General features: G+C 34.7%; 1 protein-coding gene across 1 annotated transcript in view; it reads left to right on the top strand.

Annotated features, from left to right (window-relative positions):
• Positions 1–22,423, top strand: part of ADAMTS20 (ADAM metallopeptidase with thrombospondin type 1 motif 20) — a 177,174-nt gene extending 154,751 nt beyond the window's left edge. The window contains exons 37-39 of the mRNA XM_049625325.1: positions 1,366–1,457; positions 19,273–19,377; positions 21,767–22,423. Coding sequence (XP_049481282.1) covers positions 1,366–1,457; positions 19,273–19,377; positions 21,767–21,856 — 287 coding nt within the window. The 3' untranslated portion in view covers positions 21,857–22,423. The remainder of the gene's footprint in view (positions 1–1,365; positions 1,458–19,272; positions 19,378–21,766) is intronic.
• The last annotated feature ends 401 nt before the right edge of the window (positions 22,424–22,824 follow it).

The raw sequence follows: 22,824 nt of genomic DNA, 5'->3' as shown, positions 1-22,824 counted from the left end.
CAGGAGGCCATCAAAATCCTTGAGGAGAAAGCAGGCAAAAGCCTCTCTGATATTGGCCGCAGCAACTTCTTACTCAACACGTCACCACAGGCAAGGGAAACAAAAGCAAAAATGAACTACTGGGACTTCATAAAAATAAAAAGCTTCTGCACAGCGAAGGAAACAATCAGCCAAACTAAAAGGCAACTGACGGAATGGGAGAAGATATTTGCAAACGACATATCAGATAAAGGGTTAGGATCCAAAGTCTATAAAGACCTTATCAAACTCAACAGCCAAAAAACAATCCGGTGAAGAAATGAGCAAAAGACATGAATAGACACTTCTCCAAAGAAGACATCCAGATGGCCAACTGATACATGAAAAAATGCTCCACATCACTCATCATCAGGGAAATACAAATCAAAACCACAATGAGATACCAGGTTACACCTGTCAGAATGGCTAACATGAACAACTCACGCAACAACAGGCAACAAAATGTATATTTATACATGGCAAGGATGTGGAGAAAGAGGATCTCTTTTGCACTTCTTGTGGGAATGCAAACTGGTGCAGCCACTCTGGAAAACAGTATGGAGGTTCCTCAAAAAATTAAAAATAGAACTACCCTATGACCCAGCAATTGTACTACTAGGTATTTACCCAAAGGATACAGGTGTGCTGTTTCGAAGGGACACATGCACCCCCATGTTTATAGCAGCACTATCAGCAATAGCCAAAGTATGGCAAGAGCCCAAATGTCCATTGATGGAGGAATGGATAAAGAAGATGTGGTGTGTGTGTGTGTGTGTGTGTGTGTGTGTGTGTGTATGGTTTCAAATATGAAATCTTGCCATTTGCAACTACCTGGATGGAACCAGAGCGTATTATGCTATGAGAAATTAGTCAGAGAAAGATAAATATCATATGACTTCACTCATATGAGGATCTTAAGACACAGAACAGATGAACACAAGGAAAGGGAAGCAAAAACAACATAAAAACAGGGAGCGGGACAATACATAAGAGACTCATAAATATGGAGAACAGAGGGTTAGTGGAGAGGTTGTGGGAGGGGGGATGGGCTAAATGGGTAAGGAGCATTAAGGAATCTACTCCTGAAATCATTGTTGCACTATATGCCAACTAACTTGGATGTAAATAAAAAAATTAAATTAAATTAAATTAAAAAATACTAAAATAAAAATTATTTATTGAACACCTGATATGTGTTATGTAGTATAATTTGTAGCATATTTGCTTAAAACTTTGAATTAATTATATAAATATATTTAAGAATGTAATATAAAGACTGTATGCTTTGCAGTGAAGACTGGAAAGTATACAATGCCTCAATACTAAAAAGGTTCATTTATTTTTTAGCCACAGACCTTCTTTTTGCCCAGACAATATTTGGAAAAGCAGTGCCATTTGCCACAGCTGGAGATTGCTATAGTGCTGCCAGATGTCCACAGGTATGTCATGTTTGTTTATTTTTCCCTCACTGTAAAAAAAAAAAAAGGATACTCTTTCTCTTAATTTTCTTGACCATAATATTGCAAGAAACATAAGTAAATAGAAAATATGAATTTCCTATATGAATTTTATTTCAAAGGTTATAGATAAATTTTGGAGGAAAAATACCTTTTCCAATTTTAAGTTTGCTTTAGAGGTGTAATAGCGAGGATTTTCAAATTATTCAGAGCCTATTTCTCCTTCCATGATGCATTTTCATTTTTAATCTTTCTACCCAGTCTGTATGAAATGAACGTATGTATATAACAAAGTAAAAAACTGGATCACAAGCTTGTGACTTTCTTATACTTCTGCTAACATTGGCTATATTAGCTGTCTGGGTGTGTACCAGACCCAGAGTAACTTTCTATTATTTGTGAAATAGTATATTTCCATGACTTTATTCTTATTTTTTATATCCAGAGTTCTCTTCACATACCCTTTATGCCATCTCTGTGATTTCCAGTGTAGAGTATGCTTTCTAGAAGAAATTTACTATCCCATTTTTAGAATTTTTTTTTTATTTTAATAAAAAAATGAGGGAGAAAGGAATAGAGGGGGGAGAAGGAGAGAGAGAGAGAAAGAGAGATAGAGGGAGAGAATTTTAAGCAGGCTCCACTCTAAGCACAGGGCCTGTTGCGGCAATCCCAAGACCCTGGAATCATGACCTGAGCTGAAATCAAGAGTCAGGCACTCAACTGACTAAGCCACCCAGGCACCCCTTAACAAGAGATTTTATAGAGTCTATGTGAACAACAGTGTTATGATAAGATGGAGAAATGTAAGCTAGATTAATGTAGCATTGTTAGGCGGATTCATAACTAATTCAAAAATCATGCACAAGAGGTAATAATTATACTATTGATATTTTCAAGAGAAGTGGCTAATGGTTTGCCATAGCCCTCTCGTCTTGGAATTTCCCATTCACTATTTTAACCATCTGACAGAGAAGTTATACTTATGTTAAAAAGAGAAGGCATTTTCTATATTATAAAAGGACACTTAAAGGAGATCAAAAGACACTAGAACTATGGACTCAAATGAATAAGAAAAAATAAATTTCTAAATTTTAGGTACAGAAATGCAAATAGAACATAGTGATGTCATATGAAAAAGACTGAGGTGTTTTATTCAACTACCACAAGTTCAATATGACTCACATAGATTATGGAGTAATTTCTAAACCACCCAGTATAATCATTAAGTACCCAAACACAATATCAACACCAAAAGATTTTAAATCTCTGTCTGGAAAAGGTAAGTTTTTAATCTGTCTAGGAGTGTAGGAGGCAACAACCAGGGGAAAAAAGGAGAGTTTACATTATGTCACATAAGGAAAATAAAGGAAGCTAGGAAAAGAATGGGAAGCTATGGTAACTATCTTTAAATATTTAAAGAGATCCATGAAAGAGGGGTGAGGTCAGTACGTGTTATAGGGCAGAAGATTCCAGCTCAAGCTAAAGAAGGCTTTTGACAAGGGAGAGTTGTCCAGTAAAAAGACCCCCAAGATCTGGGGCCCAAATAAATCACGAATTTTTGCCTATGGTTTTTATAAATTAGTCTTGTATCCTGCAACCCTGTTGAATTCATTTTTTAGTTATAATAATTATTTTCTTGGATTCTTTGGAATTTTCTATATACACAGCAATGCCATCTAGAAATAAAGATAGTTTTACTTCTTCCTTGGCAATCTGGATGCCATTTATTTCTTATTTTGCCTCATCACCCTGCCTAAAACTTCCAGAGCAGTATTAAATGAAAGTGATGAGAGTGGACATACTTGTCTTGTTCCTGATTTTAGGAGAAAAGCATTGAATCCATCATGAAGTGTGTTAGCTGTGGATGTGTTACAGATCCCTTGGATCAAGTTGAGGAAGTGCCCTTCTATTCCTAATTTAAGTGGTTTTATAATGAAAGAATGTTTGTTTTTGAAATACTTCTGCATGTATTGAGGCAATCCTGTATCTCTTGTCCATTATTGTGGTGATATGGTATATCGCACTGGTTGACTATTGTATGTTGAAACAACATTCCTGGGAGAAATCCCATTTGGCCTTGGTGTATATATTTTTTTATATGTTGCTAGATTTGATTTGCTTTGTTGGGAATTTTTCATCTATTTTCATAAGGCATATTGGCCTAATCATTTTCTTTTCTTGTGAGGTCCTTATCCAATTTTGATATCAGGGAAATATTGGCCTTGTAAAATGAATTGGGAAGTATTCCCTCCACTTCTACTTTTTTGGGAGAGATTGTAAATAATTAATTCTTATTTTTCCTTTTCTAACAATTTTAATTCCAGTTAACATTTAATAGTTAACGTACAGTATTATGTTTCAGGTGTACAGTATAGTGATTCAGCAATTCTATGCGTTAGTTAGTGCTCATCATGATAAATGTACTCTTAATCCCCATCACCTATTTCATATGATCATTCCCCTACCCACCTCTCCTCTGGTAACCATCAGTTTGTTCTCTAAAGTTAAGAGTCTGTTTCTTTGTCTCTCTCTCTCTCTCTTTTTTTCTTTGCTCATTTGTTAAATTCCACATATGAGTGAAATCATATGGCATTTGTCATTCTGACCTATTTCAATGAGTATTATACTCTCTGGATCCACCCATGTTGTTGCAAATAAAAAGATTTCATTCTTTTTATGGCTGTGTAATATTCCATTATATATTTCACCTCTTGGGCTGCTTCCATAATTTGGCTATTGTAAATACTGCTGCAAGAAACATAGAGATGCATGGAATCTTTTGAATTAGTGTTTTTGTATTTAGGGATAAATACCCAGTAGTGTGATTACTATATCATAGGGTAGTTCTATTTTTAATTTTTTGAGTAACCTCTATACTGTTTTCCACAGTGGCTGCACCAGTTTGCCTTTTTACCAACTGTACTCTCTTTTTCTCCACAACCTTGCCAATGCCTGTTGTTTCTTGTGTTGTTGATTTTAGCCAATCTGTTAAGTATGAGGTGATATGTCATTGTGGTTTTTATTTGCATTTTCTTGATTATGAGGGATGATGAGCATCTTTTCATGTGTCTGTTGGTCATCTGTATGTCTTCGTTGGAGAAATGTTTTTTCATGCCTTTTCTATTTGCTGTTGGGTTTTTTTTGTTTGTTTGGTGTCGAGTTGTGTAAGTTTTTTGGATACTAACCCGTTGTTAGATACGTCATTTACAAATACCTTCTCCCATTCAGTAGCCTTTTAGTTTTGTTGATTGTTTCCTTTGCTATGCAGAAACTTTGTATTTTGATGTCATACCAATAGTTTATTTTTGCTTTTGTTTTCTTGCCTCAGGAGACATATCTAGAAAAATGTTGCTACAGTCAATGTGAGAGAAACTACTGCCTATGCACTCTTAAAGGGTTTTTATGGTTTCAGGCCTCACATTTAGGTCCTTAATCCATTTTGAATTTATTTTTGGTATAGTGCAAGAAAATGGTCCAATTTCCTTCTTTTGCATGTAGCTATCCAGTTTTCCCTGAACCATTTGTTGAAGACACATTCTTTTTCCCATTGCTTATTCATTCCTCCTCTGTCAAAGATTAATTGAACATATAATCTTGGGTTTATTTCTGGGTTTTCTCTTCTATTCCATTGATCTATGGACCTATTTTTGTGTCAGTACCAGTAATATAACTTGAAATCTGGAATTGTAATACCTCTAGTTTTGTTTCTCCTTTTTAAGATTGCTTTGGCTATTCAACAAATTTTAGAATTGTTTGTTCTATGTTTATGAAAAATGCTGGTGGCATTTCGATAGGGATTTCATTAAATCTGTAGATTGCTTTGGGTAGTGTAGACATTTTAACAATATCTGTTCTCCAAACCCATGAGCATGGAATCTTTCAATTTTTTGTGTTGTCTTCAACTTCTTCCAGTGTTTTCTTCTTCTTCCAGTGTTTTCTGGTTTTCAGAGTAGAGGTCTTTTACTTCTTTGTTCCTAGATATTTTATTGTTTTTGGTGCAAATGCAATTGGGATTATTTTCTTAATTTCACTTTTTGCTACTTCATTATTAGTATATAAGAATGTAACAGGTTTCTATACATTGATTTTGTATCCTGTGACTTTACTGAACTCATTTATCAGTTATAGTAGTATTTTGGTGGAGTCTTTAGGGTTTTCTGAACATAGTCTCATGTCATTTGCAAATAGTGAGAGTTTTACTTCTTCCTTACCAATTTGGATGCCTGTTATTTCTTTTTGTTGTCTGATTGCTATGACTAGGACATCCAGTACTATGTTGAATAAAAGTAGTGAGAGTGGACATCCTTGTCATGTTCCTGGTGTTTGGGGAAAAGCTCTCAGTTTTTCACTATTGAATATAATGTTGGCTATGTATTTTTCACATGAGGCCTTTATTATGTTGAAGTATGTTCCCTTTAGACTTACTTTGCAGATTTTTTTTATTATTATGAATGGATATTGTACTTTGTCAAATGCTTTTTCTGCATCTATTGAAATAATCATATGGTTTTTATCCTTTCTTTGTTGATATGATGTATCATGTTGATTGTTTTTTTGAATATTGAACCACAATTGCATCCCAGGAATAAATCCCACGTGATCCTGGTGAATGATTTTTTAAATGTATTGTTGGATTCTGTTTGCTAGTATTTTGTTGAATATTTTTGCATCTATGTTCATGAGAGATATTGGCCTATAGTTCTCCTTTTTTGTGGTGTCTTTTTGGTATCAGGCTGATACTAGCATTATAGAATGAACTTGGAAGTTTTCCTTCCTCTTGTATTTTTAGGAATAGTTTGAGAAGTTTAATTCTTTGAATATTTGGTAGAATTCACCTGTTAAGCATCTGGTCCTGAATTTTTGGTTTTGGGAGTTTTTTGATTATTGGTTCCATTTTATTTCTGGTAATTGGTTTGTTCAAATATTCTATTTCTTCTTGCTTTAGTGTTGGTAGGTTATATGTTTCTAAGAACAAAGAGACCAACACCTGATTTTGTTGCTTTTCTCTTTTTTATTTATTTCAGCAAATTTTAGTCTGTTCTTTACTATTTCTTTATTTCTGTTTGCTTTAGATTTAATTTGTTCTTTTTCCAGTGTCTTAAGGTGGAAGGTTAGGTTATTGATATATCTTTTTTCTCTTTTGATATAGGCATTTACAACTTTAAATTTCCCCTTATGCACTTATTTTGCTGCATCCTCTGAGTTTTGGTGTGTGGTGTATTTATTTCCATTCATCTTAAAGTATTTTCCATTATCACCTGTGAGGTCTTGTTTGACTTATTGGTTCTTTAAGAGTGTAGTTTGAGGGATTCCTGGGTGGCTCAGTCGGTTAAGTGTCTGACTCTTGATTTCGTGGTCAGATTGTCATCTCAGGGTCATGAAATTGAGCCCCACATTGGGCTCCATGCTGGTCATGGAGACTGCTTAAGATTCTGTCTCTCCCTCTACTGTTTGTGCTCTCTCTCTCTCTAAAAAAATGTAGTGTTTGAGTCCCACATATTTGTGAGTTTTCCAAATTTACCTCTGTTACTGAGTTCTTTCCATTGTGATTGGAAAATACACTTTGTATTCTTCATTCTCTCAAATGCACTAAGTCTTGTTTTATGGTATAACATATGGCTATTCTGGAAAATGTTCAATATGTGGTTGGAAAGAATGTGTATTCTGTTGTTGGTGAAATGTTCTATACATATTTGTCAGGCCTTGTTGGTTTGAAGTATTGTTCAACTTTTCCATTCCCTTGTTTATCTTCTGCCTAGCTGTTCTAGTCACTGAAATTTTGCAACTATTGTTGAATTGTCTATTTCTCACGTTAGTCTTATTTCATTTACTTGGTATTTTATTCATTTACCATGGGGTTTTTATATATGATCATGATTATAATTGTCATAATTTCCTGATATATTGACACTTTGTCATTATAAAATGTTCTTTATCTGAAGCAGCATTTTTTTGTTTGTTTGTTTTAAAGGTCTAATTTATCTGACATTAGAATGGCCACTCAGCTCATAGATAGTACATGATATATAATTTTATCCCATTTACTTTTAACCTATTTATATCTTTGGATCTTAAGAGTATCTTCTATAGAGAGCACTTTATTGGATCTCTGCCTTTGAATTGAGTTGTTTGATGATATTGATGTACCATTTTACTTTTTGTTTTCTGTATGTCTGAAGTTGTTTTTGTTCCTCTATTCCTTCTTTACCACTTTCTTTTTTTAATTGAATGTTTTTGAGTGTAACGTTTAATTTCCTTAATAATTTTTTCACTATATTTTTTGAATTGTTTTCTTACTTGCTGCTTAAGGGGTTACAATATACATCTTAACTTATCAGAATCGACTTCAGATTTACACTACCTAATTTTGAGTGAAATATAGGAAATTACTCCTTTATATGCTCTATTTCCTCTTCCCACTTTTGGTGTTATATTTGTTACTTGACCTACATATGAAAAAATCCACATTACGTTTTTATAATAACTTTCTATAATTTTATGATTTTTAGAGAATATGAGAGAAGTAATGAGAGGAATTACATATTCATAGAGCTTTTTATGTGAACCTTTTTATTTAGCATTTCTAGTTTTCTTCTTTTCTTCCTGTGGATTTGATTTATTGGCTGGTGTTATTATTTCCTTACTCTCAAAGAGGTTTGCTTCCACCTGCCTCATTTTTGCTATTATTATCAAATATATTACATTTCTATATATTATAGGTCAATAATATAATCATATACTTATTGGTTTATAAAATTGTTTTAAAATAAGTTAAGGGAAGAAAGGAAAAGAAAGATGCAATCATAATGTCTTTTATAATTACCTAGACAATTACCTTTGCCAGTACTCTTTGGTTGTTTTGTATTAATGTCTGGTGTTACTTGATTTCAGCTTGACAAACTTCCTTTAGCATGTCTTATAAAACAGGTCTACTAGTGACAAATCCTCTCTGTTTTGTTTATTTTGAAAGTTTTCATTTGGCCTTCGTTCTTGAAAGATTGATTTGCTTGTTATAAAATTCTCAACTTACACTTTTTATTTTTCAGCACTTTAAATATGTCACCCGACCTTCTTCTAGCTTATAGATAAAAACATGGAGGTCAGCCGTGTATCTTATTGGGGTTCTTATGTATGTGGTTATTTATCTCTTGATGCTTTCAGATTTTCTCTTTGTCTTTGACGTTCATCTTTACTGTCACATATTTGGATGTGGATCTCTGTGTATCTACCAAACTTGAAATCTATTGAGTTTCTTGGATGTATAGATTAATGTGTTTCACCAAATTTGGAAATTTCAGACATTATTTATTCAAATATATTCTCTGCTCCTGTATCTCTCCCTTCCTTCTGGTACTTGCATTATGCACATGTTGGTGTACTTAATGGTGTATCCATTTGTTTCTCTGAGGCTCTGTTCATTTTTTCTTAATGCTTTTTTTCTCTCTGTTCTTCAGATTATGTAATCACTATTGATACCTGCTCAAGTTTGCTAATTCTTTCTTCTGCCTGCTTCAATCTACTGTTTGAGCCCCTATAGTGATTTCTTTTGTTATTGTACATTTTAACTCCAGAATTGTCCTTTTGCTCTTTATTTAAATGTAACTTCTGTCTCTGTATTGATATTCTCTATATGATGAGACATTATTATCATACCTTTCTTTAAAACATGGTTTTCTTTAGTTCTTTGAACATATTTATAATAGCGGCTTTGAAGTCTTTATCTGCTCAGCCAGACATGTGAAACCTGTCAAAGGCAGTTTCTATTGCCTTTTCCCCCTGAATGAGTCATCCTTTCCAATTTCTTTGCATATCTCAGTTTTTTTCTTGAAAACCAAGCATTTTAGGTAATGTATTTTAGTAACTATGGACACTAAATCTCCTCTCCCCTCTCCTCTAGGACTTGTTTGCTTGCTTGTTTGTTTGCTTAGCTCCTTGGCTGGATGATTTTGGTGGCATCTATTTTCTCTGTAGTGTGCAGTCTTTGATGTCACTCCTTGGATGGCACAGCCTTGGACATGTACAGTCACTCTAATCCTCCTGGAATGATAGTGTTTTTAGCTGAGATCTCTTTGTCTCTTTCTTAACTCTCCATGAAGTTTTTTTTTTAATTTTTTTTTTTAACATTTATTTATTTTTGAGAGAGACAGAGTGTGAGCAGGGGAGGGGCAGAGAGACTGAAACACAGAATACGAAGCAGGCTCCAGGTTCCGAGCTGTCAACATAGAACCCAACGCGGGGCTCGAACTCACGGACAGTGAGATCATGACCTGAGCCGAAGTCAGACGCTTAACTGACTGAGCCACCCAGGTGCCCCAAGTTTTTATTTTTATTCCTAGTTTGCGCATTAACTTTTTTAAAATTTAAATTCGAGTTACTTAACATACAGTGTAGCCTTGGCTTCAAGAGTAGAACCCAGTGACTCATAGCAGAAGTGCCCTCCTTAATGCCTATCACCCATTTAACCCATTCTCCTCCTACTTACTCCCTCCCAAAACCCCCACTTTGTTCTCTGTATTTAAGAGTCTCTTCACACCTGTCAGAATGGCTAAATTAACAGCTCCAGAAACAACAGATGTTGGCACGGATGCGGAGAAAGGGGAACACTTTTGCACTATTGGTGGGAATGCAAACTGGTGCAGCCAGTCTGGAAAACAGTATGGAGGTTCCTCAAAAAATTAAAAATAGAACTAACCTATGACCCAGCAATTGTACTACTAGGAATTTATCCAAAGGATACAAAAATCCATTACGTTTTTAAGCTGGTCTGAATCTATTGATATCATACTCAGCTCTTAGACTCCATTAATTGCTAGATGATTGCTATATTCTTTCAATAACATCTTGGAGGAGTAAATTACTCCATGGACTAATCCAACTAAATTCAAGCCCTCTGGCCAGGGTAGTATTATAGGTCAAGTCAGACCTCAAGAGGAGCCCTTCTTAACTGTCTCTTTCCTTGGTTCTCTCTGTTAAACTTCAATTTGATCTACCATTTTCCTTGTTGCTCTCATTGAGCTATCACCACTCCCTTTTTAGCTGTGTGTCATTAAAATCTTGTTTTCAGTTGCATCTTTAGTCTTGAAATTCTCCTATTTCTTTCTCAAATAAGCTCATACTCCTTAGAAAAAGCTATGGAACACTCCGAGCTTAACATCATGACTCTATCCTAAGGAAAAAACTTTGCACTAGTTCTGTGGATCTAAGGATAGGGCCAACTTCTCAGAGTAATAATCCTACTTTTTAATAAGCAGGATCCTGAGTCATAGCAGTAACCCCTGCTCTTCTTGACTTGCCCTTCTCAGCATAGAACCTCTGCCCTACCAGTGATTTTGAATGGGGATGATTGGAGCCTTGTGTTCTTGGCCAATCATGCCTGGGGTAGATCTTCTGTTTTATGAGTCGGGACTGAGTGGTGGATGGGAGCTTAGCTATTCTCATCTGTAATAGAGCTTCTGTGGCACAGAACTTCATGAAATGAGAATTGCTGGCAGTTTTCCACTCCCAGGGAGAAAACTTAACGTTAACAGAATGCTGGAGAAATGGAGCCTTGTGTTCCTATCAAGACTAAAACTGTCATCTTGCTGAGGTAAGAGTAAAGGGCAGGTCATGGTTCAAATGTCATAGACATTCCCTCTTCTTACCCAGATATAGTAGATTTTTTGTGAATAAATATTTTTCCATTTGTTGTATAACCTTAGGATAATTTCTAGAGACCTTAAATGGTTGTTGTATTTCATAATTTTTATGAGTTATGGTTTTGTTGAAGAGTGAGGCCACAGAGCTCCTCAAGTTGCCATTCCAGAAGCACTTCCTCTCTTGGTCATATTTTAAAGGTAGATAACTTGGCAGAGAGGGCTCATATTCTCATTCAATCTTTGAAGCTGGCTAGCTCCATGCATGTCCATTCTTCTCCTTTTCTCCTTCATTCATATCGGTCCATCACATAATTGGTCTACTTCCCAGAATGTGACTCTCTGACCCACATCTTCTATTCAGTTCTTTTCCCAGGACAGTCCTTACCTTGATGAACTCCCCCTTATGAAGCCTGACACTGTGTTCTAAAGTCTTCAGACACCTGTTTTAAAGTCAAGGATGTGTAATCTAAACCTTTTAGCATTCTCAGCAATTTTTTTAATCCATATGGATTTTTTTAAATTTATTTTTTATTTATTTTTTTAAAGGTTTTTTTTAAATGTTTGTTTATTTTTAAGAGAGAGAGAGAGAGAGCGGGGGACGGGCAGAGAGGGAGGGGAACAGAGGATCTAAAGTGGACTGTGAGCTGACAGCAGAAAGCCTGATGCGGGGCTTGAAACAACAAACCATGAGATCATGACTTGAGCTGAAGTCAGAGGCTCAACCGACTGAGCCACCAAGTGCCCAAACTCCTACGGATTTTTTAGTAACACTTCCCTTTAACTAGAGATTATTAAATAAAGATTAAATAGAGATTATTCATTCTCAAATGATCAACCCATGTCAAGACTGATGAACTTTGTCCAACAACCCATCCTCCTTATAAGCTATATCATCTTGTCAAATACTTAATGTTATTAGAAAGAAGCAAATTGAGAATGCCACGTAGAGATGTGGAGAGTCTGATACAAGGTCTCACAGATGCCATTACTTTGGAAAGGTTGCCAAGTTCTGGGAATCCAGTCTTTTTTATTACATGTTAAATTGGGCAAGGTCAGGGTTGATAAAATAAAAACTAAATTCACAAGAGAGCTGATAAGCAATTAAATCATGTAACTGTCAAGTGGAATCAAAATTTTTATCTCAGAGTGCCTAGGTGGCTTATTCAGTTAATTGTCCAACTCTTGATTTCAGCCTAAGTCATGATCTCATGGTTTGTGAGATCTTACATGCTTGGGATTCTATCTCTCCCTCTCTCTCTGCCCCTCCCCCTCTCATGATCACACATACACTCTCTCTCTCTCTCTCTCTCTCTCTCAAAATAAATCATTAAGCACACTTTCATCTCACTTAACTTTCCTAATGGGAAATATCTAACAGAAAGCTAATTATTATAAAGAGTATTTCGTTTTTTTTAATGTTTATTTTTGAGAGAGAGAGAGAGAGAGAGAAACAGCATGAGTGGGGGAGGGGCGGAGAGAGGGAGACACAGAATCCAAAGCAGGCTCCAGGCTCTGAGCGGTCAGCACAGAGCTCGATGTGGGGCTAGAACCCATGAGCCATGACACCCCAATAAACAGAATATTTCTTTTTTTTTTTTTTAACGTTTATTTATTTTTGAGACAGAGAGAGACAGAGCATGAACGGGGGAGGAGCAGAGAGAGGGGGAGACACAGAATCGGAAGCAGGCTCCAGGCTCCGGGCCATCAGCCCAGAGCCCGACGCGGGGCTCGAACTCATGGACCATGAGATCGTGACCTGAGCTGAAGTCGGACGCTTAACCGACTGAGCCACCCAGGAGCCCCATAAACAGAATATTTCTTGTTGAGCTTGATATCTGAATAAGAGGCGTTAGCACAGTTAGGTTTTTAAATGATACTATAGTTATTTCCATTAATTTCTAACCCTTTATTTAATTTCTCTGTGACCCCATTTCTCCCCTATAATATCTTGAGAAAGTTATGTAGTTGTAAACTGGGCAATCCCATTTCATAGTTAGGAGAAGCAGACATTCCATGTTAATAACCTGTCCAAGGTCCTTGAGAAAGTCAGAGGCAGAACCAGTACAGTAATAAAATATTCCTCTCTACTCATCAAGGTGAGATGCCTCCCTCGTGTAGTTCTCCAGGCATTTCTGGAATGCCAGGTTTTATTTCCCAAATTAGATGTTAGCAAGCATAGATAGGTATGTGCTGTGAATAGGAAATTTACCTATCTATATTCATTCTCTACAATTCAACCGGCTGAGGTTTATGTTACCAAAAATACAAACTGTCCAGTATTCTTAGAGGTGTTCTGTCAAATATATAAACCAGATTCTGTGTTAAGTTATACAACATTTGCATGAATACTCTCCAGATGTTTGATGTCACAGAAAGAACTTATTTTGTTTGGGATTCATCAAAACCACATCCTCTTTGTTTGCATATGACAGGGCACTCTGGGACATGAATTCTAAAAAGAGAATGGATACATATGGCACTCTTTAGGGAAAATAAACTTTGCCACATCGCAATATAAGATGAAGTTAAGGAGTGTGATGTGACTTTAGAATACATATATCAAAAGTGAAGTAAAGGAAAACCTTTGATACTTTTCAAAGAGCCACAAAAATTGGACGATAAAACCTAATGTGTATCTCTTTAGCTGTTTTATAATTAATATTGATGACACAAGAGCAAGAAAAATAACTACATTCAGCTAATGCAAGTAGATCAGGGTCAGCATCTATTTTGAGAATTTAGAACCAGTCATTAAATATTTCAAACATGTATTTTTTACCATAAGGATACAGAGTTTGATACGCATCCAAAGATCTACCTTTTTGATTATATTGTTTAGATTATCCCTCTCCTTATTTTTGCCTGCTTGATCTGTCTTGTTACTAAAAGTGGTATAATAAAATTTCCTATTGGGGGTATCTATCTATCTATCTATCATCTATCTATCTATCTATCTATGTCTACTTGTATCTCCTATAGTTTTATTTTATAAAAGCCACTGTGTTACTCAATTCATAATATTCATGGGTTATTTTTCATTGTAGATTATGGTTTTTAGTATTTATTTGTCATGTTTTCCTGATTTAAGACTTGAATTCTACTTTGTCCCTTAGTATTATTACCCTTCTTCTTTTCTTATGTTCAGATTCCTGGTATTTTTTTGCCCATCCTTTTAATTTTAGCTTTTATGGATCACTTTATTTTAAGTATGTCTCTTACATACAACAGACTGTTGGGTTTATTTTGCAAGCCTTTTGGAAAATTTATTCTTTAAATAAATTTTATACCCATTCACATTTAAAAAAGTTATAGAGAAAAATTACCTTTTTTTTTTAGTATACAGTTTTAACATATGTACAGATTCACATTACCATCAGTATAATCAGCATATAGGGCAATTCCAAATCTTTGGACCTAACTTCTGGTAAACACTGAACTGTTCTCTGTTGCCATTGTTTTGCCTTTGCTGGAATGTCATACAAATGTCATATAAATGGAAAATACAGTATATAACGTTTTAAGATTGGCTCTCTTCACTCAACATAATGCCTTTGTGATTCATCTGTGTTGTTGCATGTGTCAGTAATTTGTTCCTTTCATATTGCTGTGAATTATTCTATCATATGCAAGTTGTACAGTGATCCTATAGTTTGTCCACTCATCCATTGGAAGAACGGGTTGCTTATAGTTTGGGGAGATTATGAATAGAGCTGATATGCACATTTGTGTGCAGGTGTATGTGTGAACATACATTTTCATTTTTCTGGGATAATTACCTGATTAATGGGATTGTAAGGTCATAGGGACTGTGTATGTTTACCTTATAAAAAACTACCAAACTGTTTTAAAGAGTAGCTGTACTATTTTGTATTCCCACTAGCCAAGATTAAAGTTCTAGTCGCTTTGCTTCCCTGTTAGCACTTAGTATTGTCAAATTTTGTTTTCTGCCCCATCATGTTCTGTGGAATCTCATTGTGGTTTTAATTTGCATTTGATTCACAGTTAAATATGTTAAATACCTTTCATGTCCTTATTGGTCATCTGCATATCCACTTTGGTGAAGTGTTTTTTCAAGACTTCTACCCATTTTAAAAATTGGATTGTTCATTTCCTACTGTTTAATTTTGAGAGTTCTTTACATATTCTGGATACAAGTCTCTTGTTACATAATATATTTGCAAATATTTTTTCCTGATCTGAGCCATAGCTTTTCTTTCAAGTGTCTTTCACACAGCAAAAATTTTAAATTTTAATGAAATCAAATTTATTACTTTTATGCTATATGGGTTGTGCATTTAGTTTCATATTGAAGAACTCCTTGACTAACTCCAAGTGACAAAGATTTTCTCCCATGTTTCCTTCAAAAATTTGTATAGTTTTATAGTTTTACCCTTAGACCTGTGGTTGATTTTGAATTAATATTGTGTAAAATCTAATGGATTTTGCATGTAGACATCCACTTGTCCAAACACCATTTGTTGAAAAGACAATATTTTCTCTACTTAATTACCTTAACACCTTTGTTAAAAATCAAGTGGACCTATTTTTGGTCCACTTGTGGGTCTATTTCTGAACTTTATTCTGTTCCATTGATCTACCTATCTCTCCAACACAGCAGTGTCTTGGTTATGATAGCTTTATAATAAGTGTTAAAATAAGGTAGTGTGGGTTCTTCAAGTTTATTCTTTTTAAAAATTAATTTAACTATTTTAATTTGTCTTTTCATATAAATTTTAGAATCAGTTCTCTAGAGCTACAAAAATTCTCCATGGAATTTTTATTGCGTTTGCCTCAGATTATAGATCCCTTCATGATAAAATATGTACAACACATTTTAGAATTATCAAACTATAATGATGTAATAAGACCACATGAACCAACCAGTCAATAAAAGAAGTAGAACATTAAAACTTATGTCTACCTCTATAGCTCTTCTCTTATATCCACAACTACTTTTTCCTTTGATGCAGTCAATTAATTACTCAAGACATTCCAATTTGTTGAATTATTGGATATTTGAATCACCTTCCACTTGTGACTTTGCTATTAGAATTTTACATCTTATGGCCTCCTCTTCTAAAAAAGGTTGAGAGTAGAAGAGGAGGTAAACCTCATACTACTTTTAAAACACAAATTTTTAGCAGCTACTTTGAACTAATTTTTTAAGTTAAGGGTTAGGTTTAAGGAGGTATACATTTTACTCTTAAATAAAAATATGAAACTAATATAATTAATTTATCCAATCATTTATTCCTTCTGAAGTCCCATAGGAATGTACCAGTACCTTTTTTTATATACCTGTAATTCTCTACAATGCATTACATTTATTTATATACATATGCTATTTTATTTTCCCCCCTGTTTAGTAAAATATAATTGTCATAGAATATTGCATTAGTGTAAGGTGTGCAAGATAATGATTTGGTTGCAATATATTGCAAAATGATCACCATGGTAAGTTTAATTAACATCTGTCACCTCACATAGTTACCAAATTTTTTTCTTTGAATGAGAACTTTTAAGATCTACTCCCTTAGCAACTTTCAAATACACAGTACAGTGTTGTTAACTGGAATTACCATGCTGCCCATTATATTCCCAAAATTTATCTTAAAACTGGAAGTTTTTATCAACTAAGGACATAAATAAAGCTCATGAAAATTAGTCTGGAGAAATGGAGCAATAGATATTTCTAGACCGACTGATTGTGTCAATGACCACCTAAGTCTGTCAGTAGTCAGTCATTTTTTTTCCTTTCATTTCCAGTGTATATACATTTGAATGCTTCCAAGCAACCTTGAGCAGGAGGGTAAAGAATTAAGGAAAGTGTAGAATGTTAGGCTGTGAAAACACCGAATGGCCTGCTGGGGCACTCAGTAAGTGGCTTGTCACAGGAAACCTGCATCACAGAATATATGTCTATTTTTAAGGAGTTTTGTTGGTCAGAGGCCTACTTATGAGTTAATGTGAGATGGAGATATTCAATGCAAAACTTGTAGCAGGTTGACTAAGAATTAGTTATTTACTAATATAAAATACCAAATGTGTCTAGTATTTGCCAATATAAAATACCAATGTGTCTAGTATTAATGTCATTCATTATCATGGCATATGAAAAGTTTATATGTGTATTTGTGTATTCATGTGTATGTAATGCTAAAATTTAATATTTATAATGTTGCACTTAATTCATCCATTCAAAAACACTAAGCCATATTCTGGGCTCTGAGAATACAGGAATGAAACATATAGGTCATATTCTAAATTTATAACCAAATGATATATGTAATATATTTTCTTTGGAATTTATCTAAACATTATTTCTCTTACAGGGAAATTCTGTATATATCAAAATTATATCATAAATGTATTTGAATTTCTATTTTGATTTTAATTAAGAAATAGCTTAGACTTCTTAGCAATAAACTAAATTGATATATAATTGTTTTAGCAATAGTAATAATTCACATTATAAATATATTTGAAATCTATTTCATCTTTGCCTTCATGACAAGATAATATTTTCAATCACATAATGTAACTCCTAATATTTTATCACAGTCTTGCTCAAGATTCATGCATCTTAGGCTATGGGATATAGTGATGTGATCTAAGAAGGTCACTCTGAATCTATGTGTACATGGAACATTGGCAATAAGCTTAATTAGCATTAATTAATTCTACTTTTCAATGTGTAATTGTGTACTGCAAGACATAAATGTGCCCAAATTTTATCCAGTTTTGTCACACATTTTCTCAATTAACAGATATTTGAGGTTTAATATTTAGCAAAGATAGTCTGAAATATTTTGACATGAAAATGGTTCTTGTGTCTTGAAAAGAATTAGATCATAATGCCACTAGGGGGCTCACAGACCATGTGTGTAAATCCTGTGGCATCATACACTTCAGGGCACTTTAAAAAGGGATGTAATAGCTGGGACAATAATATTACACTGACTAGTTTTGTGTAGGGGGTTGAGAAGTAATATTTTTATGGCAACAGAGTAAGGCACATTAACAGGAGAGTCCAGAAAATACATTAAACAGGTGTAATTCATCAGAGAAGTTAGTAAGAAGAGGTCAAGAATAGAAATTGAAGAGGTGTACCTGGGTGACTCAGTTGGATAAGCGTCCGACTTCGGCTCAGGTCATGATCTCGTGGATTGTGGTTTGAGCCCTGTGTAGGGCTCTATGCTGACAGCTAGGAGCCTGGATCCTACTTCGGATTCTGTGTCTCTCTCTCTCTCTCTGCCCCTTTCCCGCTCATGCTCTCTCTCTCTCTCTCAAATAAATAAACATTAAAAAAATTTAAAAAAAAAGAAATTGGACAAATGTGAAAGTCTGGCATTTGTCCCTGTGAACACCCCATCTCTTAGGACTTGCCGATTGCTACAGGGACACGAGCTCTAGCTGTCAAGCCGTGGAGTCCTAGGGTTGGACAGAATTACTTTTGCACAAATAACATTATATGGTATTGATTCAGATGTCTCATATTGAGATTTGTTTGTAATCAATGTTTAAAAAGCTTTAGCTGGTTCACTTCCTTTAGAGTAAGATTATATCAATATTATTTTATTTTTTAAAGAAAGACCCTTGAAAAATAATTTGAAGTGTTTCTTATGTAATTCAAATGGAGGTGTTTTTATCCAAGAGCATTCTTTTTTTTTAAGTTTTTTTTTTAATGTTTATTTTTAAGAGAGAGAGACAGACAGAATGCAAGTGGAGGAGGGGCAGAGAGAGAGGGAGACACAGAATCTGAAGCAGGCTCCAGTCTCCAAGTGAGCTGTCAGCCCAGAGCCCGACAAGGGGCTCGAACTCACGGACTTGGACTGCGAGATCATTACCGGAGCCAAAGTCAGATGCTTAACCGACTGAGCCACCAGGTGTCCCGAGCATTCTTTTTTTCTTTTAATAATATTAAATGTCTATTTATTGATTTTGAGACAGAGATAGAGAAAGAGAGGGAGAGAGAGAGAATCCTAAGCAGGCTCCACTGTCAGCACGGAGCCTGTCGCCAGGCTCGAACTCAGAACTGTGAGATTATGACCTGAGCTGAAACCAAGAGTCCAATGCCTAACCAACTGAGACACCCAGGTGCCTCCAGGAGCATTCTTAAATATTTTATTAATTCCACCTATTTTGTTTTGTTTACAATCTAGGGACAGTTCAGCATTAACTTGGCAGGAACTGGGATGAGGATATCCAACACAGCAAAGTGGCTTGCTCAGGGGAGTTATGCCTCTGTCATCATCCACAGATCACAAGTAAGTCCTGCTGGACCAAAATGCCTGTCTGAAATACTGTGCTGTGAACTGGAATTAAAGGACCTCTACTTTAGAGTTATAAAGTTAATGACTAATGAGTTATTGCATATATGACGCATGTTACATATAATGGGGCATAATATTAATCTATGAAATAATGAAACTGGGTTCATTGTTATTAATGTACATGTGTTTTTACGTGCATATAAATCCATGTGTAGGCTACAGATCCTTGAACCGAAATATCAAATGCCAGGGCATAGAGATTTTATCTGGCTTGTTTGGGGCTGCTGACTTGATATGCCAGTACTTCAAAAAGAGGTAGTGCTGTTAGCTATACTTTAATTATTAAAGATGTGGTAGTTTTAATATTTCAAAGTGAGGAGTATATTTTTGGTTTATTTACCTCAGTGCTTTGATTCAGTGATGGGGGTGGTGTTAAAGCCATTTGTCGTTTAACATCTGTTCTTTATAGTTTCTCTAAGAATTAGGACTATTTTTATGGGTGTATGCATATTTTCCTCTGCCTTTATCTAGATAACATCGTACTTGGCTTTTACTGTAGCACACGTATTACATGTAGAACACATTTAATTTGCTCATACACTGCCCTGGCACATACCCTTTATGAGATGGTTCCTGTTACTTACGGTTACCATGTCTCAGATAGCAGGACTCTATCTACAGTAAATCAGGATCTGTAAGTGTTTTCACCTGTGTTACTCATAAGTCAGCACCATCGACAGCCCCTGCCCATTCGATTTTAGGGTTTTTCTTTCTTTTGATAGAAGTTACTTTTGTTATACTCCTACTTGTATCAATATTATTTGTAAGTGAAACTCAATTTTCTAATATTCATAGACACTAAGACATTCTATTTCTGAAGACTATGCAACTGAGTTTTAATGAACACCTAAAGAATTTAAATTTTTATCATTTCTGCCATTTAGGTCAGAAGTAGGCTTTTAGAACAAATGGCTATTTTTAAATTTTGATTTGGCATATTTAGGTCTAATCCTGTTTGGTAGAAAGTATGGGAATAAATGAATTACTTGAAGTATATTCTGAGCAGGTCTCAGTGCAAAGAGCTCAATGAAATATTTCACCTTATTTATCCAGCTTTTAGATATCTTTTTGGTATTGTAAAGAGACCACCAGTAGGTGTGACTATTTAGTACAGTCATTCCTTTTGCTTCTTTTGAAGTTCCATTGTAAAGCTTAATTATTTAATCGACTGAGAATTTCGACCTTGATCAAAAATGTTGCATATGAAAGCATTTCCTGAAACCTGAGGCCTGGTGTGAAGCTGAGATGGGTGGAACCCACACTTACGCATGAAATGCAAACCTCTTTTTACTTGCCAGGACATTTTATCCAGATTAGCTTTTTACTTAAACAATCTGGGGATAAGAATGTATGTATATGAATGGGAATTTTTACCGCCATTCCCTTCTTCTCTGCTTACTTACATTCTTGACAGTTAAAAAGCTTCTGAAAGAAAAGACAACTTAAAAACCCCTGATCTCAAAACATTCTTTACCCCCAAATGTTCTAGGAACTCAAAGTTTCCTTCTCTGCCCTCCCTTTTAACATGAAAAACAAAACAAAACAAACAAAAAACCTTATTTTCTCCAGATACTCATATAGGAGCTCAAACTATTTTTTGCCTCATCCTATTAAAATGTCTTCAGTCTTTTGGCTTTTGGTCAAAGATGGAAAGCAGTCTAGAGAGAGCATGCATCACACCCCTTTCACCAGCCTCTGTCTACCTGTTTCTCAGTGAATCGTTCGCTTTTCTTAAAATAGGCGGAAAAAAAAAAAGAAAAAAAGAGAAGAATCTCCCTTCTTAGTCCTTTTCTAATTATAATTACTGCTTTCATTCCAGTTTTATCCATTTTATCACCTTCTCCCCTTCTATACTTTTCTTCAAACTGCGTTTGTAATACTTCTGTGAGATGTTTAAGGTTAATGGGGGAGAATAGGACTTGTCAGTTAAGGTCAAATTCGTATAATGTATTTTTTATTTAGCCTATGAGCTTATGTAAAATCATGTACATATCAGACAGCAAATTGGAAGAGTTTTTAACAAGCTCGCTGAAGCAAATAGACACCTCGATAAAAAATATGTAGTTTGAGATGAATTGTCTAAATTTTAGTGGGGATTATAATCAAGTAGTTAATATGAATCTCAGATTATCCAGTTCCCATGACCACAAATTTCAACTAAGCCTGAAACGGTATGATCTTTGACCTCAAATGTAATTGTTATAGGAAACTTCGGCTAAATGATTTCAGCCCCATGATTCAAAGCATTTGCTCTTTTTGCCTGTGCGCACAGATACCAGCTCATGTATGGTTACCCTATATTTCGGCCTCTTCCTATTTTCAGGATGGAACCAAAGTCTACGGGAGATGTGGAGGGTTCTGTGGAAAGTGTATTCCTCACATGACTACTGGTCTCCCAATTCAAGTAATATGAACATTCAGAAATGGGAAGTATGAGGAGATATTCTCTGGAATATCTGCGAATAACCGGTGCTCGTTTCTTTACTCTTCCCTTCCTGAGATTTCCACATCCAAAATGTCTGTGCCTTTTCTTTTCCTTTTCTTTCTTTCTTTTTTTTTTTTTTTTCCAGGGTGCTCATCAGGGAATCAAATCACTGCTTAATTTTTCCAAAGCCTTCAAAATAAGCTTAACATATATATGATTCTAATCGGGATCTTTTTAAAAGGACACAATAATTTATGGTAGAGTATACAGATATTTGAATGAATTATACCAAGGTAATGTTGCTGTTAACAAACAGCTTGGAATGGATTACAGTTATATTATACCTATAATCGCACATACAAATCTCTACTCAGTACTGAATTGCACAATGAAATGTTTATTCTACTTGTTTAAAATGGAGCAAGTAAAAATTAGGAAAATGAATTTATTTAAAACAACTATAAACATTATTAAATCTGTCAGGTGAATAGCAAATCCATAGTCACATCAAAAAGTACATAGCCATTATACTTTCTACTGATACAGCTTAGATACCTTGTTTTATATTTCCTTTAATTTTTAATTGTGGGTTATGGTGCTTCAAATAAAAAAAATTATCCTGGAAATGCAGTATACTTTTATATTAAAAATGTATGCTTGGGTTAAATACAAATATGAAAATTTGTGGGTATAACACAGAAGATATGATATAGTAGAATTTTACTTAAAACACCTACCTCTAATTTGATTGTACATACAAAAGCAATATGTTGTTTTTATAATGTTTATATTCTGTCTCAATAACTCTTATATATGTATATGTTTACTCTGAAAGATCGTTTCTCAAAAACTATATACTGTACTTTATTAATCAAATAGAGAAATGAGAACAATTGAAATTTTGGAAATCCCATTTTAGTAAACAAAATTCTGTTTACATATGCAAAATTTTTATT

This window comes from Panthera uncia, chromosome B4 (genome assembly GCF_023721935.1).
Source record: "Panthera uncia isolate 11264 chromosome B4, Puncia_PCG_1.0, whole genome shotgun sequence".
Lineage (NCBI taxonomy): Eukaryota > Metazoa > Chordata > Mammalia > Carnivora > Felidae > Panthera > Panthera uncia.
The sequence above is the reverse complement of the archived record's forward strand: the minus strand, read 5'-3'. Positions and strand labels throughout refer to the sequence as shown.